The sequence below is a fragment of the Elgaria multicarinata genome, chromosome 4 (genome assembly GCF_023053635.1).
Source record: "Elgaria multicarinata webbii isolate HBS135686 ecotype San Diego chromosome 4, rElgMul1.1.pri, whole genome shotgun sequence".
In the NCBI taxonomy this organism is placed as follows: domain Eukaryota; kingdom Metazoa; phylum Chordata; class Lepidosauria; order Squamata; family Anguidae; genus Elgaria; species Elgaria multicarinata.
The window spans coordinates 108,781,624-108,808,935 of NC_086174.1; the positions used below are offsets into that span (position 1 = coordinate 108,781,624).

At 40.3% G+C, this 27,312-nt stretch overlaps 1 protein-coding gene across 1 annotated transcript in view; it reads left to right on the plus strand.

The window, feature by feature from the left end:
• Positions 1–27,312, plus strand: part of IMPG1 (interphotoreceptor matrix proteoglycan 1) — a 91,687-nt gene that overhangs the window by 40,229 nt on the left and 24,146 nt on the right. Inside the window, exons 4-11 of the mRNA XM_063125798.1 lie at positions 557–585; positions 3,818–3,885; positions 5,664–5,722; positions 7,421–7,576; positions 11,755–11,813; positions 16,584–16,604; positions 21,539–21,786; positions 25,030–25,106. Of these exons, the coding sequence (XP_062981868.1) occupies positions 557–585; positions 3,818–3,885; positions 5,664–5,722; positions 7,421–7,576; positions 11,755–11,813; positions 16,584–16,604; positions 21,539–21,786; positions 25,030–25,106 (717 nt within the window). The remainder of the gene's footprint in view (positions 1–556; positions 586–3,817; positions 3,886–5,663; positions 5,723–7,420; positions 7,577–11,754; positions 11,814–16,583; positions 16,605–21,538; positions 21,787–25,029; positions 25,107–27,312) is intronic.

Below are 27,312 nucleotides of genomic sequence, written 5' to 3' on the forward strand. Positions count from 1 at the left end.
AGCAAACAAATGATGGTTCTTCCAAAGTGCCATTTGTGCATCTCTGGAAGGGCTGTCACTGGTGTGGGAGGCTGGAGACAATACTGGCAAGAGTGGCATTAGGTTTTTTGCCTCCCTTGCCAAGCATCTCTGTAGCCAATCCCAGCCAGCCATGATTAAATCTCTCTGTTGGGTTCAGATGACACAACAACCAACCATGGCTATGAACAACCCTACCACAAGCCATGGGTTCTCAGGGTGGCTTATTTACAAAAACTAAGCCATCCTGTTGAGAATGTGCTGGGGTTGAACAACACAATAACCCACCATGGGTGGCTGTCCAGGGTATGTTTGTCATGTCATGCGAATCCATTCTAAGAGTACATTTTCTATAACAATGTCACTTTGAAAGACCATGGGACATTTGAAAAGATTAAAAGGCCCACTGAGAAGGGAAAATGACATTAGAATAAATCATGGAGTAATACTAGACAAGAAAAAAGGATTAGAGCTTTCCATTTGGTGGCTGAATGAATTTCAAGTAATCCACTTTTCTATTATTATATTTTTTTTGCAGCGAGTAAAGCACAGAACCTTCCAGGATAGGTAAGTAAAACAAAAATGGAGTACTTGCCAGCTGATGCTGATGCCTTTTATTAACAGAAACATAAAAGGTATGTGTAGATTTATGAATGTTCATCCATTCATAACAGTGGATTTGATTGTGCATGTTTCTACAGCACCTATACATATAAAATAGGTATGAGTATGATGTACATTTTTCATGCCTTTTCTGTTACAGTCATGAAGAATGTCAAAAATCCTTTAGATCTCATGTATCCATGAGTGATACCCCCAAACCCTAGGCAATTCAAGATTTTCTGCTCTTCATAAAGGATGTATTCCACAATCCTGTCAAGTTTGCAAAAATGACCAGCGTTGTCTCAGAACAATCTAATTGAGGTTTTGCAGGAAGCTTTGTGATACAGGCATTTAGAGAACTGTTCAGCCATTAGCTATTGTAGGCTGAATATCTTTCAACCTTCAGCACAGTTTCCAAAGAAACAAGATGCAAGAATTGAGATGTGTAAACTCAAAATTACAGTTACTGTTGAATATCCTACTTCTGAGTGGATAATCATTGTTTTTTACATGAATTAGTTTTAATACACTATAGGATGTAACATATCATTGAGTGGTCTGATTCTTCCACATTCCCATGTCCAGGAGTACAAATTATGGTGCCCCTTTTGAGCTAATTCAATTGTTATATATTCTCTCCCTCTCTCTCTCTCTCTCCTCGTCTAAGCCACTTTGGTCAGCCACCCATTTTATCCACAGATTCTATTCTGTAAGCAGAGTTGTGGAAGTTGGTATGTAGGATTATGTGAGTTTCCACTTCCTATGTGACAATCCTCTCACAGTTAGACCACTTGGATGAGCTTATTGAATATACAAGACAGCAGGAGGGTAAAGCTTCTGAGCATGACTTGTATATTTCTAGAGATTTAATCAGAGCTTTGGTAGCCACCAGGTCAAACAGAAAGGATTTATGGGGAAATAGTACTTAAATCCACAGAACGAACTTGATCTGCTATTGTGTTGAGCATCCCTAGGACAAGAGTCATGCATCATAGTAGTCCTGTTTCCCTACAATAAATATATTCCATAAAATAATATGGATTTAGTTCGGAGAGCAGATTTTGTAGTCCTTAACTTATTATTCATGTAATACTATTTTGCTGAACCTGGCATGTTATTCCTATAGACATCTCTATCCTACCACCTTCCTCCCTTGTGCTAGTGCACCACACTGATTTTCTCCCCTTGTGCAGAACCTCTTCATTCCATCTTGAAAGAAGGTGAGCATGGGCGGTGGATGTCCTAACTTCCATTAGACTCTACTGACACCCATAATATGGCAACCACCCTGGGTGGTATGCCATGCACCATATTGGAATAACTTTCAGAGCATAAAGGAAAACTGGTGTTTCCCTGAGGATGTACCACATCATGGTACAAACTACACAAGAAATGAGATGACAACCACAGATGCTTTTAAAAAAATCGTTTATTGAAATAAACTGCTGAAGCCCAATGTGCTTTGGGTATAAAATACCTTCTTCAGGAACAACTCTCCTATTTAATCTTTATATAAAGTAGCACACCTTGTGCTGACTCTTTCTTCTGTCTCTCTGTCTCTGTCTCTCTCTCCCCTTCCTCCCTGCCTCTCATTCTCCCTTCCTCTGTTTCTCTCTCTCTCTCTCTCTCTCTCTCTCTCTCTCTCTCTCTCTCTCTCTCTCTATATATATATATCACCCTGCTGCACATGAACAGCTGATCATGTGAACTGCCCATATCTATTCAAAACCATCTCCTCTTGACAGCCATAATATTTTTAAGCTCTGCTCTTTTTAAAAAAATGGAGAGAGGTTGTGACTGTCACTAGAATCATAGAATTGTGGAGTTGGAAAATACCACAAGGATAATCTAGTCCAACCCTCTGCAATGTGAAGGAAAACCAGGAAAACCATCCATGGGGGGTGGCTGTTCAGCTTCTTCTTAAAAACCTCCAGAGAGAATTGGAGTTATGGAGTTATGGAGAACCCATAACTTCCATAGGTAGATTGTTCTACTGTTGTACAGATCTTACCTTCAGGAATTTTTCCTTATATTTAATCAAAATCTAGGTAGCTGTAACATATACCCATTATTTCAGGTCCTAATTTAACCCACTATATTGGGTGATTATCCTCCCTCCCTGGCAATTGTGCCAGGCAGTCCCGCAAGGTATCACCTTGTCCCTTACATTATTCACCATCTATATGATGCCATTGGGAGCAGCCATTAGATGGTTTGGAGCATGGTGCCATCAGTTTGCCAATGACACTGTTTCTCTGTTACATCTGAGTCAGGAGAGGCTATGTAGGCCCTAGACTAGTGTCAGAATGCAGTGGTGGGATGGATTGTGGCCAATAAACTGAGACTTAATTCTTTACTGACATATATCTTGCAAGCTTACAGTTATTATTAAAAGATGATAAATGCAGTTAATTCCACTGACACGAAAGCACTCCAGCAACCATCAGGAGGTGCCATATGAGCGTTAAAAGTTCCTCATCTTGACAGTTTCTGTTTCATTCTCAGAATTAATTTTATTTCATTGTGGCTCTTAACTTTGATGATTTTGGATTGCATTTATTCTTCTTCTAAAAAACTTAACTTTGTACCCAGAGGGCAAGGATTTGAGGAACACTGTGAGTGGAGGAAAATCAAGCCATAGAACCAGTTCACCCCTTTCTCTGTCAAGGGTCGCTTTCCTTCAGGGATAATATTGCAAATAAAAACATAAATATGGCAGATCATTTCACCATCCTCTGACACATACACCCTGATAGATCGCACTCCTGTGGGCACCCTACTGAATTGCCCATGTAGTGGTTGCAAAAAATGTTTTGTTCTACCACTGATATTCAGCAGCAAACTGCTATGGGGCATGTATTAGGTTATGTTTAGCTTGTTCCCAATCTAAATGTGGCATAATTACCACCCTGTAACTAAATCTGACCTACTTATTGCTCTGTTGCAGTAAACGGATGTTTGTGTGGTTTTGCCGCCACACATTTCAGCAGTGAGCCCCAACCCCCACCCCTAACCTAAAATCATGATCCAGCCAAAATTAAGCAGAGCCATCGACTTAAGCACAAGAGATTTAAACAGACGTTTAACTTTCCTGTTGACAACAATAAAGCTGGTTGAGGTCTTAATGTTTAAGTCAGGGAAGAATGAATTCCTTCATGGCACAATTTACTATGTTCCTTTATTACTTTCTTGATAGAAAAGAGGAAATTTCTACAGAGAAAACCAGTAGCAAAAAAATGGAAGAACCTCCTTCTCCTGCTACAGGTAAAAATGCAATATGCTTTTTATCCATTAACATTGAGTACTTTGATTATTATTACTGTAGTTCAGAATTCTGAAACATCATGGGTGTTGCAAGGGAAATATGCTAATGGAATACATTTTGGATTATAAGCCTTATATTTTCCCATGGGTTGAGAGTACTTTACAAACTAGGCTTCCTAACACGTAAACTGCAGCATTTTAACTGTGCTCTGTTCATCTTGCTTCTGCTATAAAATACGTTTCAGGGAAGCTGTTGAACTTTGCTAGGAGAAATGATGAGACAAATTGGTAACATGCAGTTAAATTTGTATCAGGTCGGGCTGCCTGTTATTGGAGCGGCATGCTGGTGTTACTACATGCAAACGTGCACTATTCTATATGGTCAAGCAAAATCCTTCTTCCACATTCATGCAGGAACTGTATCTGAAGATGTGGCAGCATGGAACCAAATAAAACATGATGCCATGATCCTGACCCAGGTTCCAATTTGCCCTCCTTGGGAGGAGAAGCCTTTGACATAGACTTCTCAGACCCAGAAGAAGATGTGGCCACACAGAAACACCCATCAATGCCCCTCTCAGCACAGGGTCCTTGGGGCTGGAAGAGCCCTTGGCACCAGGCCTCCCTGCTTCTGAGGAAGCCACGTTGTCATTCTCAGATTCTGAGGACTCTGGTTCTGGCCACCACCACACAGCAGTTGGCTCTATTCCATCAAAGTCAATGGCTTTAAAAGCAAGAATGACTCCTTTAAGGGAGAAGGCCTCATGCCGTGTGTGGGAGAAGCTAACAGCCTCTGGGTAGCCCCAATCCTTACCAAGCGCTCATAGGCTGAGACTGCAGATTGTTGGAGAAACTTACAAACAAGTTTGTCTGGCTTCTAGTGGCACTTGGAGCTCTCCATGGTGCTATCCTAGTGCTGCCTCCCTGGGAAAATTGCCTTTCTATAACCCTGGTATTTATAGTGAAACCCTGGCCTTTGCAGTGCCCAATGATGCTAAGCCCTCACCATGACTGTGGCAGGAGAGACCATCAACAGGACCTGTGTCCTGAAAAGCAATTAACACTTCTCTGAATGGCTTTTAAAAAGGAAAGAGCAGGCCCAGAGGGGCTGACCTTGGAGGAAGGTGATGGAAAGGGGGCTTCATCTCTTCGCCCCTCTGCTGCTTTCCCTAGAGAACCATCCCTGTGTTGGCTATACAAATTGGAGGTTTTCTTCTAATGCAAATATTAGGTGTGTGGGGTCCCTGATCAAGATTCAGGGTGCAGCAAGAGAAGCCAAGGATGAAAACTCATCTTCTCCTCTCCTGGTCAGGATCAGGGCCTCTGAACCTACTAGTTACTTTAATATTTATTTATTTATTTATTTATTTTCTATCCTGCCCAATAGGCAGAGCTCTCTGGATGGTTCAGAAAAATTAATGGACACTTCACAAAAATTAAAACATGCTTTAAAACACACACACATTCCCCCAAATGTTAGTTGTGGGAATGGCATTGCATCTAATTTGGCCCTTAAAATGCAATCCTGTCAAGACCTACTCAGAAGGAAGTCCCATTGAATTTGCCACCATGTAAGTGTGTGTAAGATTGCAACCCCAATCTGTTCCTTTGTTCTTCCTTGAATTCACAAGAACTGAATTTATATTTGAGTTTATAGCACATCTTCAGACAGAGGCTACTTAGTTTTGCTATTTTGCCCCCTCCATATTCTGTTGATATTGGGCAAAAGCAGAGTGCCCAGTCAGATGTCCTTAACCTCTCTCTACTTGTGCATGCAGCGGCCCCTACTGGCACCCTAGTGAATGAGATCGCCAACGACACCAAGGCTCCCGTGAAGGTGAGGACATATTAGCATTCCATCTAGCTGGGCAGTTGCTCTTGGCTTTCTGTCTCAGTGCCTTGCAGAGTGCTCTAGCTCGATGCCATTAGGTTTCCTCTATATTCACTTCAGCTGTGATGTAAATGTTTTATTAGCGTCTCTCCATTGAGCTAATTGTGAAAGATGTTTCTTGCCTATGCTTCTGGAAAATAATGGTCATTTGAGATGGCTTTAAAGCAAAGGTTTCATTCAGGGCTGTTAATCAAGTCTTTTAGTCCTTATTACATAACCCATTCCCATTACACAAATAGGAAGCCATGCTTTGCTTTAAAGGGAGTGGAAAAATCAATATTTTCTTTGATAGTTTTGGGTGTGTAGTGGTGGGTAATATTTAATGAAGTGTGTGTGTGTGTGTGTGCGTGCGCTAGATTTACCTGTTATGAATACTTTCACATATTGATAGTTGTATATAAAATGTACCCACCCTGTAAGTTGAGCCTATGGCCCCTTTTATTTAGTTATTTATTTATTTCCAATTTAAGGATGCAATCCTACCAAGATGGCTTACAAGTAAACACAAAGATTAATAAACCATGTTAACAGATTCAAATTCATCAGGATCCTTCCCTTAAGGCAGATGGTGGTAAATGGTCCTGTCTGTCCATCTGGGGCAGGCTCTGAGGTCTTGCTTGAATGACATGGAGTTGAATGGGGAGGGGAGACGCAAAAAAGGCCTCCAGCTGAGTTGAGTCCACAGCACTTGATGGTAGGGAACCTCCCCAGCCAAAGAAATGCCTTTAAGTGGTCTTGACAGTGGTTTCTGGAGCCAAAGTGGCTCCTGCTTGAAATGTAGTGAAGATCACTAGGCTGTGAACTAGCCTTCCTTTAGTTTAAGGCTTCTGTATATTCTCCTGCTCTCTCATTGTACTTTAAACTTATGTAGAGTGACCATATGGAAAGGAGGACAGGGCTCCTGTATCATTAACAGTTTATTGAAAAGGGAATTTCAGCAGGTGTCATTTGGAGCCTCATCACACGAGTGGAAATCATATTTGTTTACCATCGCTTCTCCACCCTTGTGTTTGTCCCTCATTACTTCCTTTTTTGAAAGAGGAAGTAAACAATGTGCATGTGGCCCTATGCTTAATGCCCTGCTCCAAACCACCTGTCCCATAAACCTCAACTGCCTGGGACAGGTTTGAAATTAGGAAATGGTGCTTCTTTAGGCAATATCGGGAAATTGGTGTGTGGACATTTGCATACTGAACATTTTCTATCCATATATATTCCTGATTTTAGAGGCATGCATTGTATTTAGCTTTTTAATACAAAAGCCAGATGGTGCAGATTCAGAGGTGTCTTTATGAAATAGTACGTGAGGTTGCTATGATAAGAAATGCAGAACAAGATAATACAAGTGGGACTTACAGGAAAATGTTGCAGGGTAGAGCTGTCTGTTCCGGACTCCAGCCAGCCATGCCCTTTTCCAGGATTCTGTTCCACTCAGCATTGTGTGGCCACTGAGCATACTCAGACCTCATTGGGCTCTTTTAGATGTCCACCCCTTAGGATTTTGTTTTCTAAAGTTGTTTTTTGCTTGTGCAACTTTTGTGGTTTTCCCAAGCCTGCCGATATCTCCTTCTTGTGTCTGTGGATTGTGCCATAGTAGGCTTTGCTCAAATAGGATGCATCTTACTTCCTCTCTTGTTCTTCCAGGAGCTAAAGCCAGAGGTTCCAAATATAGTCTCTGAATTTCCTGTGGAGCAGATGGTGGAATTCAGTGTCACCCTCACCAACCAGGAATATACCCCCGAACTGAGTGATCCTTCAACCGCTCAGTACCAGAAACTAGCTGCAAAATTTCAGCTTCAAGTAAGAGCACAGCAGTACAGCCTATTCTGGTCTGATGAGAAATGTACTTGTGTGGGGTGCTTTGTTTTGTAGACATCCCACAATACTTTTAATACAAAGGAAACATACCTCTTGTCTGCTGGGCTATAGCCCAATGCATTGCATTGATATAGAAACTGTTCAATTATATTTTAGGCTGCAATCCTATGGGAGCAAGTCCCATTGAGCTCAGTGGATCTTCTGCCTGAAGAACCATGCTTAGGATTGTGCTGCACGAGTACTTAAGGTTTTATAAGAAATAACAAACAGCACCAACTCAGCCAAAGTTAAGCACTTTCAAATACCATTGATTCAATGAACTGGTCTCCATATAATGATAACTCATGGGTTAAACAAGCCATGGGTTGTCTGGGACAAGCGGGAGAGAATGGGTGCCCTGCCTGCAGTGCACCAGCTCCTTCCGCTTTTAATCAGGTTGTTGAGCATGATGTGCACACCCAGAGCAGTGGGTTGTTTAGGGGTAAACAACCATGGTTAACCCTACCACAAACCATGGGGCACAGAAACACCATGCTGTTTTTCTCCCAATTGTCCCTACCAGGTTAAACAACCCATGTTGCATGGGAACTGGCTCACTGCATGCTTAAAATGCTCCCACTGAAATAAGTAGGATAATTTATCTTTTGGTGACTCAGACCCTGTCAGCTGTTACATCCATTATTAATTCTTATGAGTTGTTTCCCAAAATGTCATGCCACTATCAAATTGGCAACACAAATACAGATCAATAAAGGCCACCACATTGCAAACAAATGGCACTACGTCAGCAAAACAAGTGACTGGTGTTATCAAAGCTTCGTTCTCACAGGAACTCTACTTAAGAAGCTGGGACATGTCCCCAAGGCTACCTAATAACCCAGTGGCAAAAACTGAACCTGCATATTACAAAGACAAAGTTAACTCTCTGTTAACTGGCTATCAATAGGAGCAGCAACAGCGATGATCTTCTTCCCATGTTATAATTTCCAGATGGAACCACTGGCAGAACGGATGTCCCTTTCCCACCCCACATCCCCTTCAAATCTGCTCTGGGGCATTGGGGGCCCCTCCAGGGCAGATTTGTGGTGCTGCAGGGGCAAGGGAGGAGATTTCCGCTTGCCCATGAGTTGGAGTCAACCCTAGATCCCCTAGGTTCACTCTGAGAAGTCCCAGGCCAATGAGAGACCTATATGGCTGTGCTGCAACCCATCTTCGTGAACCCTCTTAGCCAGGCATGACATCTCCTGTCCTGCTAGCCTAACCAGCATTACTAGCGTCCATTCAGCAGCCTAAGACAGACTGCAGAGATACCCAGTCAGCAGAGAGCATTAGCCATCCTGCACACACCATTAGGAAAAGTCATTTGAGCCTAATCAGGAATTAATGGACAGTATTTTGTAGTGATTTCGTTTCAACAGTAAACCTAATGAGCAATTTCAATGTGAATGTTGAATGAAATTAACCACTGTTGTCTGAGCTACTTTTTCAAAGAGAGCTGCCCATGGGATCCAAAATCATGCCTTCTCTTCTTGTCATTTGGGTATTATCTCCATTCCCTCAGAGTTAGAGCAGCGATGGCATGTTTATACCATTACTAAGGCTAACTGCATGCTTCATTAGCTATTTAATAGTCAGCAATTAATGATCTGAAGGTTGCTTAGTTAAAAGTTAAGCAAAAGTCAGTATGGCAAGCAGAGGGAGGGTTTGCCGGAATGTTCCTTTGAGTATTCTCTTTGCCTTTTGAATTCTTAACTCAATCATCAATCACAAATGTAACACTCATTCAAAGAGCATAGAAAGAACCTTTCCCTGAAATATAACACTAATCTTCATGCAAAGTTGTGGGCAGACGTTACACATTGCTTACACTCTACTGAGTACCAAGAACTAATAAACTGACTGTCCAACATAATGATGTGCGTTGGGAGATGCCTGCCTTTTTAAATCAGATTCCAGAGAGGCATACGAATATATATATATATATATTTAAAATGTTTCAGACTGACATTAGGAAACTAGGATCCTGCCTTATACTGAGTCAGACCCTTGGTCCATCTAGCCCAGTATTGTTGACACTGAGGGGGCAGCAATGGCTCTATGGGGTTTCAGGCAGGAGTCTTTCCTTGCCTTACCTGGAGATGCTGAAGATTGAACCGGGGACCTTCTGCATGCAAAGCAGGTGCTCTAGCACTGAGCTCTGGCCCCTCCTTAAATTGCATCAGGCTACTTTGCAGCCCCTGCAGCTTCATGCTCAAAATATTTATTTATTTATTTATTTATTTATTTATTTATTTATTTATTTATTTATTTCATTTTTATACCGCCCAATAGCCGAAGCTCTCTGGGTGGTTCACAAAAATTAAAACCATAATAAAACAACCAACAGGTTAAATGGAGCATTCATCAATGAAATAGGTCCCCATAGCGCTATTCTTCATGCACAGCGTCCCTGGCTTCCTCCAGAAAGAGGTTCTATAGCTGTCAGAACACAAAAGCTCTAAGTGCCCTAGTTTTTTATGTGGAATGGGTGGTGGTAGTTCTCGGTATTCTTGGCATACCTTGCTACCATTTTGAGATCTTATGATAGAGAGGCAGGGTGGGGCAGGTCAATGCTAATCGGTATGTTCACAGCATTAACGTTGCCCCAAACAAGGGCCTCAGTAGTTTGTTTTTCTTTTGTTGACCTTTGAACAGTATGGCAATTCTCCTTACCACTTGACAGGTCGGGTGCTACCTCTCCCAGCCCATCACAGGGAGGAGAATGAAGGGACGTGCCCTCCCTCCCTCCCCCACCTCCAGTATGCCTGCCCCACTGCCACCCTTCCTGCATAGGTCAAATTTGATTGCTGGGTTTTTGATTACTGGAAAGTTTATTACTGGTTGTTGTTTTTTCCTTGGCAATTGATGGTGCGATCTACTTGTGTTGGACTGTGTACACATAGGCTATACTTAGACATTCTATCCCCACCTGGCTGTGTGGATGCAAAGGCAGCGTAGGTAGATAAGCCAAGCAGATGGAGTGTTCACTTGATTCCCTCTGCCTATATCATGTGCCAGATTGAGGGAAAGGTATCATTGAATCCAGCCCAGAGATAATCAGTTTATAAAGTGTACACTGAACAGCTGCAGCCAAATCTGTATGATACATCTATTTGCAAACACACATATTTAACCCAGTGTTGGCTCTAGGTTTTTGAGGATCCCTGATCAAGACACCTACTATAGCCATCCCCCCACCACAGTGAGTCAACCTTCTTGGGCCATTTCTACACCTGCCTTTTCCCCCGGGATCGTGCCAGAATCATCCCTGTGCATGCAAATGACACACAGGGGTGACCCCGGGAGCAGGCAGGGATGATCCCTCCATTTTCCTGGGATAATCCTTAGGTGTACAAAGGGCCTTGGTGCCATTGTCACCTGCTGTTATTGTTCCTCCTCCTCCTCCTCTTTCTCACCACTAACATTGCCTGGGCCAGAGTAAGAGGCAGGTTGCAATGGTGCAATGGAGTACTCCAGGGGATTCTTGCCAGTGGGGCCCCTGCTGGGGTGTGGGCCCTCAGCATGTGCCCGGCAATGCCTACCCTTGATGATGGCCCTGATTTGACTTCATTCACTGTCAATGCTTAGAGAGACCTCTAAAACCATGAAGTAACAAGAGGCTGACAATGGCGTAGGAGAGGTATTGTGCACATTCTCAGGCGAACTCTGATTATCTTACCACTTCACATTTTCTGGAATGGATCCTAGCTTTGAAACCTGAGACCAGACTTAAACCATGCCCTCTGTAAAATTATTACAAAGTTAAATAATACGTACAGGCTTGCTTGGTGAGAAAAGCTGCCACATAGAATGGGTTTTGTTCCCTAATCCAAACAATATTTAAGCATGTCCATGTTAAAATGCTTAATTAAGGTCTCCACTAACCATAGAACTGAAACAAATTCCCAAATGTTCTTTCCAAATTCCAAAGTTCTGTTGTACAAATGCTAGAATCGGGCCTACTGGGAGTAAATGCTTATTTAGCTAACATCTGTTAGTTCCTCTGATAGAAGAATGAACATATAATTAATTCCTCTCTCTCTCTCTCTCTCTCTCTCTCTCTCTCTCTCTCTCTCTCTCTCTCTCTCCTCCCTCCCTCTCCCTCTCTCTCTCTTTAACAGATGCAAAAGATATTTGAGAAACTTGCAGGATTCAAAGAAATTCGTGTGTTGGGATTTAGGTAAGAAATAACAAGGATATTCTCGAAGACCACAAATATGCACATCTCCCACCATGCTGATTATCCTGCAGTATTTCTCATTTGTGGAATTAACTGCAGAATTGTAATTCTAGTGTATGAAGTGCACATCAGTTGCTGACTCAAAACCCAAAGCAGGTTGGAAGAACAGGAGAAGGAACAGCCATTTTAAGAGCATTAGCCCCACTCATTCTGATTGGTGGGCATGATACCTAGTCTGGTGCTTTCTTCTCTCAACTGCAAGAGGAAGTTTTTCATGGTTCCAATAGTAAACTCCCACGTGAACACATAATGGGTTGGGTCCAAATTCTTTTCCACCAGTGGGAGCATTCCCTGAGCAGAGTTCTGCTCAGAATGCTCCCATCTTCAGAAATGGAAGGAGGAGGAATCAATTCTTTGTTTGTTTTATTTAGCCTTCCCACTAAAAATAATAGAATTTGCTGGTTTTCCTCTTCCTCTGCAGGCCCAGTGCCTCTTTTCTTCCCTGACCCTCTGGAGCACTTTTTGTGAGTGGGGTGGGGGGAAGCATAGAAGACTGCAGAGAAAGGGAGGAAATCAGCCAAGATTGCCTCCACCTCCATTCTGCCAGTAGGGTTCCTCCACTGAATCAGAAGTGTCCTGCAGATGGAAGGAGCTCTTCCATCCATGGAAGGCAGTTGCTCAAATCAACCCAACATGTTTCCTTTTATCCAGCTTCCAGTTTTTCTCCTTATATAATGCGAGCAATACATGGATATTAGTTGTGGATTGTTTGACCTTTGAGGTAAGGGAAACTGGAAGGAAAAGAGCAGCTACTGTAGGATGGCATAGTCCATGTAAGAGTTGTAGGTCAAGATATTAATATTGGAAGGGAGAGCGAACGATCTCCAGGACATCTTGGGCGCAACTTCTCAGACACACTTAGGGTTTTGGCATTCCAAGCACCTTTCTTGTTTTTCCTTTTTCTTTTCTGGTGCTGAAATACATGGTTTGTTAAAGTTTCCAGGACTGTATTTGTATGCCTTTGGTTTGCACACAAAGATTTTGCTGTTCAGGGAATATAAAAGAACCATAAGTGAATGTCATAAAGGTGATTTTCTTTTTAATCTTGACAAAAGCAGAGATATTTGTCTTCTGTTTGTTTTTTTGGCATGCTGTTGTTTAGCATTTTTTTATATAAACTCAGAGGATTTAAACACACACACACACATGCACGCACACACCAAGGGCAATGCCCCTGAGTTCTGCACAAGCTGTAGACAGAAAGCCAAGCTGCTATAACAATTAAATAAATGAACAGATTTTAATGTTAGCCAGATGTGCTATATTACCAGGGAATAGTCATAATGTTGTGGTGAACTGAGCCCCAGTGAACCATCTGATGTTGTAAATAATACCTGAAGCCTTAACTAATTTTAATAAATGCCAAAAGGATAAGATGCCTGTGATTAGGGAAGAGTATGATTAGGGAAGAGCACTTGAGTCATGGTGAAGAAAGGAGGTTTCATGAATGGATTTGCTACCAAAACGTTCTGCTTTAAGCACTGATAGGAAAGATGAACTGTGTCGAATGCTATAATAGAGTAGCTCTGATTGAGTCATATTGATGGGATCTGGCACATCTCCACTGCTGTCCCCTGTATGCTAAATGATAATGCATCAAGTTCCTTATGCTTAGCATTTAGGACATTGTGGCATGATCCCTTTCCAGGTGTTCATAAGGGTACAGTGAATGTGCAGGGCAGCAGCTCTGCCCTCCCCTCACACAAACACACAACTCAAATCGATGCATATTTATTAGAAGGTCTGTAAGGATCAGAGTTTGTGCTGACCTTATTTTTATTGTTAAAAGTAGTAATTGAATTACTTCCTGAGGCATTAAGAATTATTTTCCTCTCATCTGTGTAATTTATGAATTAGCTCTCAGGAGTAGATTTTAACAAAATCTTTTGTATTCTGGTACAGAGGCCAGAGTACAAGAGTAAAAATATTGTAAGAAGAAGCCTGAGTGGTGAATCATGGGTGATGTCAATGTGAAGAGAAAGCAAGCACAGTCATCTGAGGTTGATCAGTGTCACAGTGGTTGCATCCATATTTAAGACCTATTAGTGGTGCTGAGGGTTTGCTTTTCCACAATGAGCTGGATGCAGGATTAAAATAGTGGTTCCACATGGCACTTAATATGGCACATATTATCTGGCAATTCCTAGACCTGCAATCAAGCTCCTTCTATAACGTTTACTTAGAAGCAAGTCCCATTCAGCGAAAGTCCCCTACAACTTTAAATAGACACATTAATTAACCAACTCGTTTTCCCTATGGTGGTGGTGGGTTTTAATTGCTGGTTTCATTACATTGTTTTTATTTTCTTTAAAAGTATGAAATAGTTAGGGTGACCATATTTTGGAAACCAAAAAGGAGGACAACATGGTCAGCCCCCAAGGGGGCATGTCTAGCACCAAGGGGGTGTGCCCACCCGAACATAGCCTTTGTCACATGTCTGATTTTACAGCACACGTTTAAGACAAATCTGTTCTACAAAATAATTTTAAAACCTCAATTATTAAAAAATTCCTTAAAAATCAATGGATGAATATATCTTTTTCAAATTTGGTATGGCTAAAGCGCTACCTAAAACCTATCACGGTGCAAAGTTTCATCTCTTTATCTTTAAAAATGACGATTTTAAAAATAATAATTTTAAAACCTCAATTATTAAAAAATTCCTAAATAATCCATGGGTAAACAGATCTGTTTCAAATTTGGTATGGCTAAAGCTCTACCTAAAACCTATCATGGTGTGAAGTTTCATCTCTTTATCTTTAAAAATGACAATTTTAAAAATAATAATTTTAAAACCTCAATTCTTAAAAAATTCCTAAAAAATCAATGGATGAACAGATCTGTTTCAAATTAGGTATGGCTAAAGCTCTACCTAAAACCTATCATGGTGCAAAGTTTCATGTCTTTATCTTTAAAAATGATGGAGTTATAAGCATTTTTGTTAATTCCTATTAGAGCTGCTCTTTGGCTGGGGAAGATGGAAAAAATCCGGATTTCCCCTCCCCCTCCCGGATTTGTCACCATAAACCCGGACAAATCCAGGCAAATCCAGTCATATGGTCATCCTAGAAATAGTGCTATTTTGCAATTAAAAAGTGTGGGGAGGAGATAATGCAAGGAAGTCAGTAATGAAAGCTCCCCGTCACTATCACCACAAGGAACAGGACTAAATGATGATTCATCACTAATGCCACACCATGCTGAATGAGGAAGCAATTAGAGGCAAAAGCTGCACAGAGAAAACTTCCAATTAAAAGTACAGTAGCCCCCAAATACCTAATAGCTTGCTCTGCCCACACTGGACAGTTTGAAACTATGATTGTATTTTAAATGGGGAGACAAACACACACACACACACACACACACACAAAGACAGGAGGGCAACAAAGTAAATACTGGAATACAGCAACAATCTTATCTGTATTATCACAAAAGGCGAGTGAACAAAAGATGGCAACTCCAAGCTAAATGGCTAATGTGGAAGCAACCAATGAATGAGACATTCCCATTTTATAAACTGCAACAGAAACAGGGAACAGAAGCACATGCAGCTTCTTTCTTTACAATCATGTAATGTGTGGAACACCTTCAAGGTATAAGCAGTGATCTTTTTATAGATATGGAGTAAGATCCAGATTTAACCTTGGCAGAAGTGATGTTCTCCATCCCCTCCTTCCCATGGCAGTCCCTCAGACCCCTGAAAATGTGACACAGAGAGTCAGGAGACTTTGTTGATGAAGAAGAACCATGATGCGTTGAGGGGAGGGCAGATCCCCAAACATTAGTGGAGGTACCTTGCGCAAGAGGACTCCTTTCTCTTGTGGAAAGGTCTGTCCTCTTGTAGAGGACCAATCCTGGATCCAACCCATGATATCAGTGTTTTATCCCATACTAACATTCTGGTAATATTTGGATATTTCCAAAAGTCATGAATCTCAGCTTTTGCAACACACCAGCCCCCAAAAGATAATTATATATGTTTTTGATAAAAGAAACTTTAACATATAATTCATTTACCTGGCAAAATGAATATAAAATGGTTGGGAAATGGCTAGTTTAGAACGCTGCTGAAGCAAAAGGTTCTTTCTGTCCATCTGTAGTGCTAGAATGGAATCGTGTCTTTCCTAATGACCTCCAAGAGAAGGTTTGAATACCTCCTTGAATACATCTTCAGCTAGTAGAAAGGAAGCTGATCTGGTGAATCAACTTGCGGGGGCAGCTAAAGAGCTCCATATTTGGCACGGACGATCTGCCAGGCAAACAAAGAGAGGACAGTATTACAAAATGTCACCGCAGGACACGGCCTCAAGAAGTGTGTATGGTCAGAATAATTATTAGGTCAGGTTACAGTGGCCTGGATTTGGATAACAGCCAACCAGAGTGAATCCTAGCTTCTTCATTGCTACTGGAAAGGGGGAGATTAGCAGCTGCTGTAGTACAAATGGTATAACCTGGATGGGAAGGGGGAAATGCTTGAAAAAGGAGAACAATCTAAAGAGCTTCCAACTTGTGGAAAGCTCCTTTTGCTACAGGATGGGAGGGAGGGTAGAAGTAATATATTAAAGATTATTTCAGTCAGACTGAAATAATGGCTAGGAAAGATATTGAGCCAAGTGGTATGTGTTTACATGCTTTAATGCTTTCATATATTTTTCTTTTCCCCCCCTTTTGGAATGTTGACATCTCTCCTGTTTGTGTTCTGAACTGAAGACAGAAGAAGGAAAAAGATGGGTAACTTCCAGTTGTTTGTTTGTTTGTTTGTATGGCATATAATGTGATAGAACATGCTCGGTAATTAATGGTTGTGGCAGTGCGAAAGAATTTGCCCAGTTTTAAGTTACATAACTTAGACGTAACATGTAGCCTTAGATGTTAGGCCACTTTACCCTCTGCAACTGAAAAACGTAAGAAGAAGAATGTTGATATAAACAGCCAAAGGTACCTCTGTCCTCAACATAAAGTAGACAACAGCTTGGTTTGCATGTACGTAACACTAAGCCAGGATTTAGCACTGTATGGATGAGCCTCTGTGTGCCTCAACAAAGCTTCAGGCATGCATGGTCTTACTTCCTCCCTCCTCCTCCAGGATGGCTGGGAGAAGAAATTAACCAAGTTTTAATTTTGCATTCCCTGATTCCTGACTTGTCATAATGCAGAATGCAGGAATCATGGTTGAAGATAAACTCTAGTTTGATAAGCAAGCCAGCTCAACAATCTAGGAAAAGGCCCCAACAAATGTACTACCACTAGGCCTTTTGATGTTGCACTAGCGGAAACCCATGCTTGTGCATTGTCAATTAAGCACTATTACTAGCATGATGAGCTTTCTGGGAAACCCATTGCACTAGCAAGGATGATTGACATTGTGCAACAATTGGTTTCTACTGGCACAACATCAATCTTGACATGGCATCATTGGATCCTTGCATAGGTTTTATTGTTGGTTTGTTTAGCAATTGATTAAGATGTGTTTGAAACCATGATTCTTGTCTCAGATGTAACAGCAAGACAGGAATCAGGGAAAGCAAAACTAAAATCTGGTCACGTCCTCCTCCCAGCTGTGCAAGAGGAGGGGGGGCATGCGAGACTGAGGCTTTGCTTGACCTATCAGGGAGTCTCATCCTCATAACACTAAACCATGACTTTACATTACGTTGAAAGGAAGCAGTTCCTCTTGATATCCTTGGAACATTCTCCCTGGCCCAATCTACACCAAGCAGGATATAACACTTTAAAAACATTTTGAAAACAGTATATGTAATGTGTCCTGGGCCTGAACAGTTGTCATAACCATTATAAACTGTTATAAGCAGTAGTGTAGATCCTGCCCCTGTCTTCAGGTAAATCTACAGGAGCTAATAGGTGAAGAAAGAGCAAAATAAATACATTTCTCCACCCCCTTAGAAAATGTCTTGCAATCTGATTCCCAGGCTCTGTTTATGCCTTTTTGAAATGTTATTGGAAGGTCAATTGTCATTTGCCTCACAAAAATAAATTGTTGGAGGGGTGGATTTTTCACACCCCTTAGGTGTCTGTCCAGTAACTATTGATTTCCAATGTATGATATAACTCTGAAATATTTTTGAAGCCTGTTTCTTCACAGGATTTTTGGCCATAGAGCGCAATGTAGAAAACACATTCCAGTGACTCCCCCTCCCTTCTAATGTTTGCTATTGCAGAGCACTTTTACACAAAAGCAGTTTAGGAACATTTCTTTCCCCTTTTCTAATTGAGAAGAATAGAAGATAAATGGTCTTGAAGAGTGGTGTTGTGATTCTAAACATTTGTATTAATGTAGTTGCCCATGCAGCAAATGTAATGTCATTGCAATCCAGGCATGATAACATGCTTTGTAAATATTGCTGACCTGGAATGCCTCCATTTTTAAAATGAGACATGCCTCCTGCCTTGAAATCCTCTATCCCTATAAACCAGTACTTTGTGGTCTGGTTGTGAATACTTAGTACCAAAGAAAGCGCTCCCCCCCCCCCACCCGCCCAGTATATACCTTTCCTACACGAGGCATAGAAAGGCAAAGAAAGACACACACACACACCCCAAAAAAAATGTGTAAAGGAGGCAAATGTAATCCCACAAAGAATCTGGAAGCAGAAGCCTCAATAAAATGGCAGATTAAAAGCCTCATGTAAAAAAGCCCATAGTCACTCCCTTCCTTATTATTTCATGTGAATCCCAGTATGAAGCAGGTCTTTGCATCCTGGCATATTTACTGATTTGTTCCATCCTTCTTAAGCAATCCTGTACTACTGCAGCAAGTAGAACTTCTGTTTTACTGTTGAACAGCTACTCTGAAAGGCTTATCCAGTTATTAGTACAGTTGGGCAAGCTTCAGTCCACATGCAATGGACGTGGCAGATGTGGGAATTTGTCTTCCTGTTTACTAGACATCTTCCATGAACTATGAATCATGGAAGATGTCTACTCCAGCCCTGGAAGGGCAAGGCATTCTGATGTTCAACACCTATTTTGCCCCCTCCTTTCTTTAATGGGCTACATAAGCACTCATGCACTTGTGAGGTTCAAACAGGAAGTATTCAGCCTCCAAATAAGAATGTAATTTATTTTTTGATGATCCCAAAATAGCACAGGGAATAGATTACCACCACCACCACCACCACCACCACCAATCACATCGTACATCACCCTTCCTCAGCCTGGTACCCTCTGGAAGTTTTGGACTACAATTCTCAACCTTCCTCACCATTAGCCATGTTGGCTGGGGATGATGGGAGTTAAAGTCCAAAACATCTGGAGGACATCAAGTTGGAGATGAGTATAGTTGGTGATGTCTAGTCACTGTACATGCCATTTCCACCAGTTTGTAATGGAACAGATAGATAGATGATAGATAGATAGATAGATAGATAGATAGATAGATAGATAGATAGATATCACAGTGTATTAAAACATATATTTTAAATGTTTTGGCTTCTGCCCTCATCAGTAACTGTGTTCTTAAATGGGTATCAGGAATGGCAGTTTGGAATGCCTGGAGATGAAAGTTCTTTAGGAGAAAAAATCCAGAGGTATGACTAGTGTAATGCTGATGTGTTGTCCTCCAGATTAGGGCCATTTAGACTAAGAGTTCTGAGTCTGCATAACCAGAAAGTTTCCCTTTCGTCAAGCATATCAGGATCTTTTGTTTGTTCTATTGGAATAAATTGTAAATCCAAGAGATTACATGCAGATTGTCTAATGCAATAAATTGGTAACTGTGCTCTTGAAAGAAGTGGTTTCTTGGAGGTAACTGCAGGTAATGCAATGCATTGATTTACACTGATGTGATCCTGGGTTGCAAATACCTTAAGTGCAGCTTTAACTAACAATTTATGCAGATTAGGTGTTTTTCAGAATGTGATGCATGGTGGAGAATTAATGGCTTCCATTAAATGAGCACTATGGAATATAAGAGGGGAATTATCTTTGATTATCTTGTGGTAATTAGGGGCTGTAGGGTATCAACCTTATTGGAGATGACCTTTAAGTTCTTTACATCTTCTTGAGAAGTTTTCTTTGTTATTACAAATGTATTGTAATCTAAGAGCCAAACTATATATAATGTTCTTCTTTAGATGGTTTGGATGACATGGCTTAAAATTAAGGTACAGGTGGGAATCTGTAGGTTTACAATTTAGGATTGTCACAATTTGTTTGGTTTCAATGGTTAAGAAGAACATTTTATCATTTGGTGGATAGCATTGACAAACTTAGCGAAAATATACAGGCTATCCCTTCCATAGTCCCAGATGACAAAAATGTAATCTATGTAATGCCACCATATGCTAGACTTGTAAGTAGAAGTTCTGCAGATAGTTTCTTCGAGTTGTCCCATAAATAGATTGGCATATGGTGGGGCCATATGTGTACCCATTGCTGTACCTTGGAGTTTTGCCATTGAACATGAAATTATTACAAGTAAGTACCAAATTAGCTGGGATGTTAAGACTCAGTACTGGGTTCAACAGTGGTTCTGCTTTTTAAGAAGTGTGTTAAGACAGAGAAGCCATCTTTGTGGGGTATATTGATATATAAAAAGTAACAGCAAAGGTTGCAAACATGGTGTCATTGTTAAATCGATGTTCCTGATTTAGTCTTTCTATCTTCATAAGGAAATCTGTAGTTTCCTTAATATATGAAGGACATTTATGGGCTAGTGGTTGAATTATGGAGTCAATATATAGTGAGATTCTTTCAGTGACAGTAATGTTGCATGAAACAATAGGTTGTCCTTGGTTGTTTTTATGGATCTTCCTGCTGTAGGGGTGGGGTTCATTAAAAGATCAGCAATTTCTCTGTCCAGTAGGTTTTCATGCAGGAGTTTATGGATTATTATGTTGCCATTGTCTCTGACCTTCAGAAACATAGTCCTCAGCCTCATCACCATATATATACATACCGTATACTCTCTGAAACAAAATGTTGCTCTCTGAATGCTGTGAAAATGTAGTTTAGGAAATGTCATCTTATGGGAACATTTCCTCACAAGTTATATTTGTTTATTGTGTTAAAAGAGATTTTAAGGATTTCAAAGGGGATAGAAAAGTTTTCCAATATAGTATCTTCCGCTTTATAAATGTGTGCATGCCTCAACCTTGAGAGGAAAAATGGCTAGTTGTATTTATTTTATATAGTTAATGGTGTTTCTGTGTAGGTTAAATGTATTTTCACCTTGCTGATATACAAATGTGTGGGTTACCTGGGAAAGGTGTTTGTAAGACTGGAATAAGTTATATTACAAGAGCTTCAGAAAACTACATTAGTAGCAATGGCTTTTAACCTGTCATGTCTATGTCACCATAAGCACTGTGACGGGATTTAAACTAGAGACTAGGCTAAAAGTCATTTCTTGTTGTTACTAACTTAAGTCAGCCAGTAAAATCAGTCACCTAATTATATGCAGCTCTTCCATGTCCTTCCCTGTTACAAAACTAATTTCAGTGAAATATGTACTTATGCATATTCTGGTTGTACTTTTTTATTTTGGTTTTAAGCTTCCATATTTTATATGTTATACTGTACCTCCTGGTTTACATTTTTGTGAACTGCCCAGAGGGCTTCAGCTCTTGGGTGGTACAGAAATGAAATGTACACATACTATACTATATGAAGCATTTTTCATTCATTTGTATCTTCCTACACTGCAGGTCAAGCAGCACTGTAGCACGGTATGTCATCAATTTTGAGAGAGATGACTCGGAGGTTAAAGCTCCTGAGGATGACATCTCAACTATTGGCTCTAACAAAGTTGAAAATGAAGAAGGTCCTCTTAGTACAGAGGAAGAGACCCCAGCCATTAAACCAAAAGTGACAGACCTTCAGCAGATGGTTGCCATGGCTCTACAGGAAGATAAGTCACTATCAATGGACCTTGGAACACTTCAGTTTACTGATGGTCAGTTGATCCAGATTTGCTCTTTGTTAACTAGGACCCAATTGCTCTTCATTAACTACAGCACTCTGGGCTCCCACATCCCCAGAAAATGATTGAGGAGTCACATGACTCACCTGCCTGTTCCTTGGAAGGAGGAGAGAAAGAAGAAAATTGGGGACCAGCTCTTTGCAATTCTTGTCCCCTTATGTCACATAGCCTTATCTCTAGTTGTGTTTCTCCCTCCTTAAGGCAACCATATTGCAGGCCATGTTGTAGCTGGAATAAAGGCTGCTGCTCATTTAAATTTTGGTGCATCTGCCTGTCAAGTTTTATGTTACATTAATTGTGTGTCACATAACTGAGCCTTATCTTTAACTTTATTTTAAAGAAACTGCACATAGCCCTGATTCAGATTTGGACCAGCATGTGTTGAGAGAGAAGGATTAAACCTCCTTTTCCCCCATTTGCTTCCTGAAATTCTCTCCACCTCCCCATTCCACTCCGCAAGGCTCTTTTTAAAATCCCCATGAGGAATGGAATTTTGGGAAGCAACCAGGTGTGGGGAAGGTTTAATCATTCCCTCCTAATGTCCACTGGTCCAAATCCAAATCAGGACTGTGGATAGTTCCTCTAAAGTAAAGAAAAGAATAAGTCTCAGTGACACAGTTAAGGTAATGTGTAGTTTGTCCGTGACTCTGAGGGCAGACATTTTGAGGAGGTTAACATCATGAATATGTATGTCTGCTGAGCCCAAGAATATTATCGACTTAGGCCTTTGAATAATATTTTTCTTTTCTCTGTGTTGGATCATAATTAATCCATTAGAAAGTCCTCTTTGGCAAGTGGCAAAAAGAGGACAGCAAAACAAGTCATGAAAGAAAGATCTGTTGTCAATATGATGGATTTCCCCCTCTTAATCTGTGAACATTGTTCTTTTATCTTGACTGAACATAGTTTAAAAAATTACCAGATTATAGGGCTTTTATCACATTTTCAGAAGTTCCATTTTTTAAAAAACCGCCTTTACTAACCTTCATTTTTAAAACAAACAAACAAACAGACTTTACAGGAACATTTAACAAGACTATATTAAACAAGAGTATATTTTTGGCTTATCATTTGTAAAGTTGTTATAGTGGTTTTAAATGTATATGCATGTTTCATGTTTTTGTGGTTTTTAATTTTTGTATATTGTTTTTAAGTGTTTTTATCTTATATGAACCGCCCAGAGAGCTTCAGCTATGGGGCGGTATACAAATGCAATAATATAAATAAATAAATAAATAAATAAATATAAAATAGATTACCATAGCAAGTGAAAATGGTTCTATATTTAAATGATAGGTATTCAAATCCATTATGTAAGCAATGAATTGTCAATGGGTTCAGAAAGTATAGAATTCGGGGTGGAGGGGTGAGAAGGAGTTCTGGTTCCTTTCTCTGTATTACGTGAAAGAAGAACTTTCAATTCTCACCTAGTGGGGAGAGATAAATGTTTTCTTTTTGATAATCATGTTTATTTCAAATATTTATAGCCTGCATTTTCTGTCACAAAACAGTTGAAATGGTCTAGAGTAGCACACCATAAAGTTTAAAATGAAAAGATTAAAAACAAAATTATCCTACAACTATAAACTCTAAACAGTATGAATTCAGTGAAGCAAAAAACCTCTGTCAGTAATGTATCTATAAACATATTAGAGATTACCCAAGGAGGGTACTTTTGCTAACAGAATGGTGTTGGGCATCTATCTAAATGACGACAGAGAAAGTGAAAGATGAATCTGAGGAAGGCTACCCCACCAAGTGGATGCTACTGTTGCATTTTTGTGGAAGGTGCCCAACTTGGTGGAAGGTGAGATCTAAAGCTTGACCTCTCCATAATATTTCAGGGAACTGGGAAGGACAGATGGGAACAGGCGCCTCCTAAGTTATATAGAGCTTCTGGGCATGTAGGCCCTTAAAGGTCAGAACTGGCATTCTGAATTGTAAATAGCCAGTGCAGTCAAGCCAATACTGGAATTACTCACTTTCTGGCCTTCTCCTGCCAGAAGCTGAGCTGCTGCAATGTGTACAAGCTGAAGCTTCTGAAAACCTTTAGAAGCAGCCCAGCAGAGACTGTTTTCAGTAGTCCAAATAGCAGGCTACTAAGCATGGGTTCATGAAGCCAAATCCAGATCTGCAAAGAAATGATGCAGCCAGTTCACTGGTCTCTGAGGGTAAAAGGCAGACCTTGAGGGTGTTGTTACCTGAGAATGCCTTAAGAAAAAGGAGCAGCCCTTCATTAGAAAGCGCTATATGAATTGTTGTTAGCACCCCAAACTGCCTTTATTTGTCATAAGTAGATTCTGGATGCCTATTTAATGGGTAAGCACTAGTTCACCTCAGTGTTGTTAGACAGGATGGAGAATGGGTTAACATTTAAAGTATCTAGGTGAACAACAGTGACCATATGTTTGGTGGGTAGAATAAAATAAATTGATGAACCTATCCCTCTACACCAAGCTGGGCCATTGAATACTTTTTGCAGATCATGAAATGGACAGATATTTTTACTGCTGCTGCTGCTGCATTGGGTTCCTTTCATAATCTAACAGCCAGCCAGATGGTTTGTAGCCAGGTGAACAAAGGATTAATAGAAACCAAAATAGAAAAAAACATTTGTCATATTTAAAACACACTTCATTTCCATTTTGCTTGGATCCTAACTTCTATTCCAGGGTTGGATTGCTGGAAATTAAAATCCCTCTGAACAGTTTGCCATGTGACAGAGGGCTGTAGCAGGAAGGGGGAATTTCCAAAAATCTTTTAGGATAATGTATGCATAAAAGCGGTATTCAAATAAAGTGACTATGACTAACTACCTAAGGCAACAAGAAAGAGTCCGAAAAATAAAATTTATCGCACAAGTATACCACAGCTGGGATTGACTGGCATTTCCACTTCAGTGCATATTCGGTTGTTGTGTCATGTGCAGAATCACCCTGCAATGTGAACATCCTGAAATATTTTAGCTTAAATTGCTCTTTCCAGCTGGCTAACTTAAAGAGAGCTCAGCTCTCTAGACTAAGCAATATCTCTTTACAATTTTGGTTAATATTGAGAGACAGTAAAAAAAAAAAGCTGCTTTATTATTAAGTCTAGTTTGCAATGCGTCATCTTAAATAACATCTTGCACATTTTGATGGGTAAATACAACCTGATGTATTTCAAGTAGGCAGACTTGCAGAAAAAAATATCCTTTGCATTTGCCCTGTTTTGCAGAAGCTGTTAGGCCGTCTAGTGACATAGATAATGATATCAAATCAATGGCAACCGATGCTGCAGCTGGACCAGGCTTGGTGAGTACATTCTTCTGCCTTTGTCCCTCAAGGTAAGATATATAGGAACAAAATAATACAATTATTTTTAAAAAATGTTGATTGTGAGTATGATTAGCATCCTACGGGCACAAGCTGCTGAGTCTGTGATGACAAACAACACACTTCTTTCCCCTTCATTCGCATGCCAGTTTGAGCATTTTTATTCGTTTTTCTCACCAAGCCTGGTTTTCTGTGCTCTTCTGTCCTATGACCCTCCAGTGATAATGTGGCTTTTCAACACTGTTTTTTCTCATTACTGGGTTGGCACCAAGTTTGGTATTCTACAAGAGGAAGGGACTTTGCGTGAGAGGAAGGACTCTGGTCATGGAAAGTTTCTCCACCCAATTTTTAGTGGTGCCCCCTTCACGCCACAACCCACTCCATTCAACAGGTCTCCTGTGAAGCATTTTAACAGGATTGGAGGGGGTTACTGTGGGAAGGGGGACATGGTGAATTCCTGTCAGTACGTGCAGTTGATCCCACCTAACATGGTTTGTTACATTTTGTAAAATATAAATACATCTTAATACATTTTGTAAGTCCGGTAACATTTTGGAAGATTGATAAATATTCCAATATCTACAGATAATAAAGTGACTAATGTTCCTACATATTGACTGATGTATCAATGCTACAAATTGCCAGCAGTACATATTATTATTATTATTATTATTATTATTTATTTATTTATATAGCACCATCAATGTACATGGTGCTGTACAGAGTAAAACAGTAAATAGCAAGACCCTGCCGCATAGGCTTACATTCTAATAAAATCATAATAAAACAATAAGGAGGGGAAGAGAATGCACCAAACAGGCACAGGGTAGGGTAAAACTAGCAGTATAAAGTCAGAACAAAATCAAGTTTTAAAAGCTTTAGGAAAAAGAAAAGTTTTTAGCTATATATTTAGCTATATTTTTAGCTATATATTTAGGCAGGATCTACACTATTGCTTTATAACAGTTTAGACAACTGTTTGGGCCCTGGACACATTACATACACCTTTTTCAAACCGTATTCAAACTGTTATAACCTGCTTAGTGTAGATCTGGCCTTAGTCTGATTATTTTTAACCATACACCTACTTTTTAAACCTCACCATTCCTTTGTTGTTTTTAAAGCCTGGAGTGGGGGACGTTTCCCTGTGTTCAGCCTTCTGCTGTCCAGCCCTCCTCCCTCACATGCCATACATACCTATTTTTGGAACTGCTACATTATATTTTATTTCATGGCTGACTAAATAACTTGCTTTGCTAAGCCAAGACAGAATGGGACTCCTCATCTATCCTAGTTTTAAAAACTAGAAAATGGGAGAAAGCCCACCACCATTCCACAACACCCTTTACCTCACTGCCTCATGTGTGTGTCAACCTGTTCCTCACAGCAGTTATGTCTCCTCCATCCATTATGGCAGGGTGGGGGAATAGATATCAATAACTGAATGGGACAGGGAGTAGGTTTTATTAAATAAATGTGTGGTTTACTGCACTAAAAATAAAAATCCACTGGTGGCACAATTAATGTACTTTCTAGATGGTGGGTGCCTTCTCTGTTGCAGCACCCACCATCTGGAAAAACCTCCCTCACGTAGTTTGAGAGGTGGAACATGTAACACCCTTTAAATGCCTCCTGAAAACATGTTTTTTCACACAGGCTTTCCCTGGGCTGTGACTGTTGCTGGGTTTATTTTGGTCTTATGTGGTATTTTTAAACTTTTAAAGCTTTATATTATGTTTTGATCTGCTGTGTTTGATGGCTTTAATTGTGAACTGCCCAAAGAGCTTTGGCTATTGGGCAATATCAAAATGTAATAAATAACTAAATCAAAAACACTTTTTAAGCATGCAAAAATTCTCTGTAAGTATTTTATCCTTATCTCTGTGCTTTCAATGATATAAAACTACTACATTTCTTTAGAAATTGATTACAGCAGAATGTGTAGAAAGGCAAAGCAGATCAAGGCTGCTTGACGAGTATTCTTTCTATATATATTTTGTGTGGTTGTTGCATGCACACTCTACCTTGTCCAGGTGCTGACTTAAAACAACTTAGGCTTTCACTTTGGGGGGTGGGGAATGTGTGAAGTGATCCTGAGTGAAATCACAATAAAATATAATAGCAATTGCTACTCTCTTTAGGTTTTCTTTTCTTTATTTCTTTTCCCCTCTCTCTTTTTCCTTTT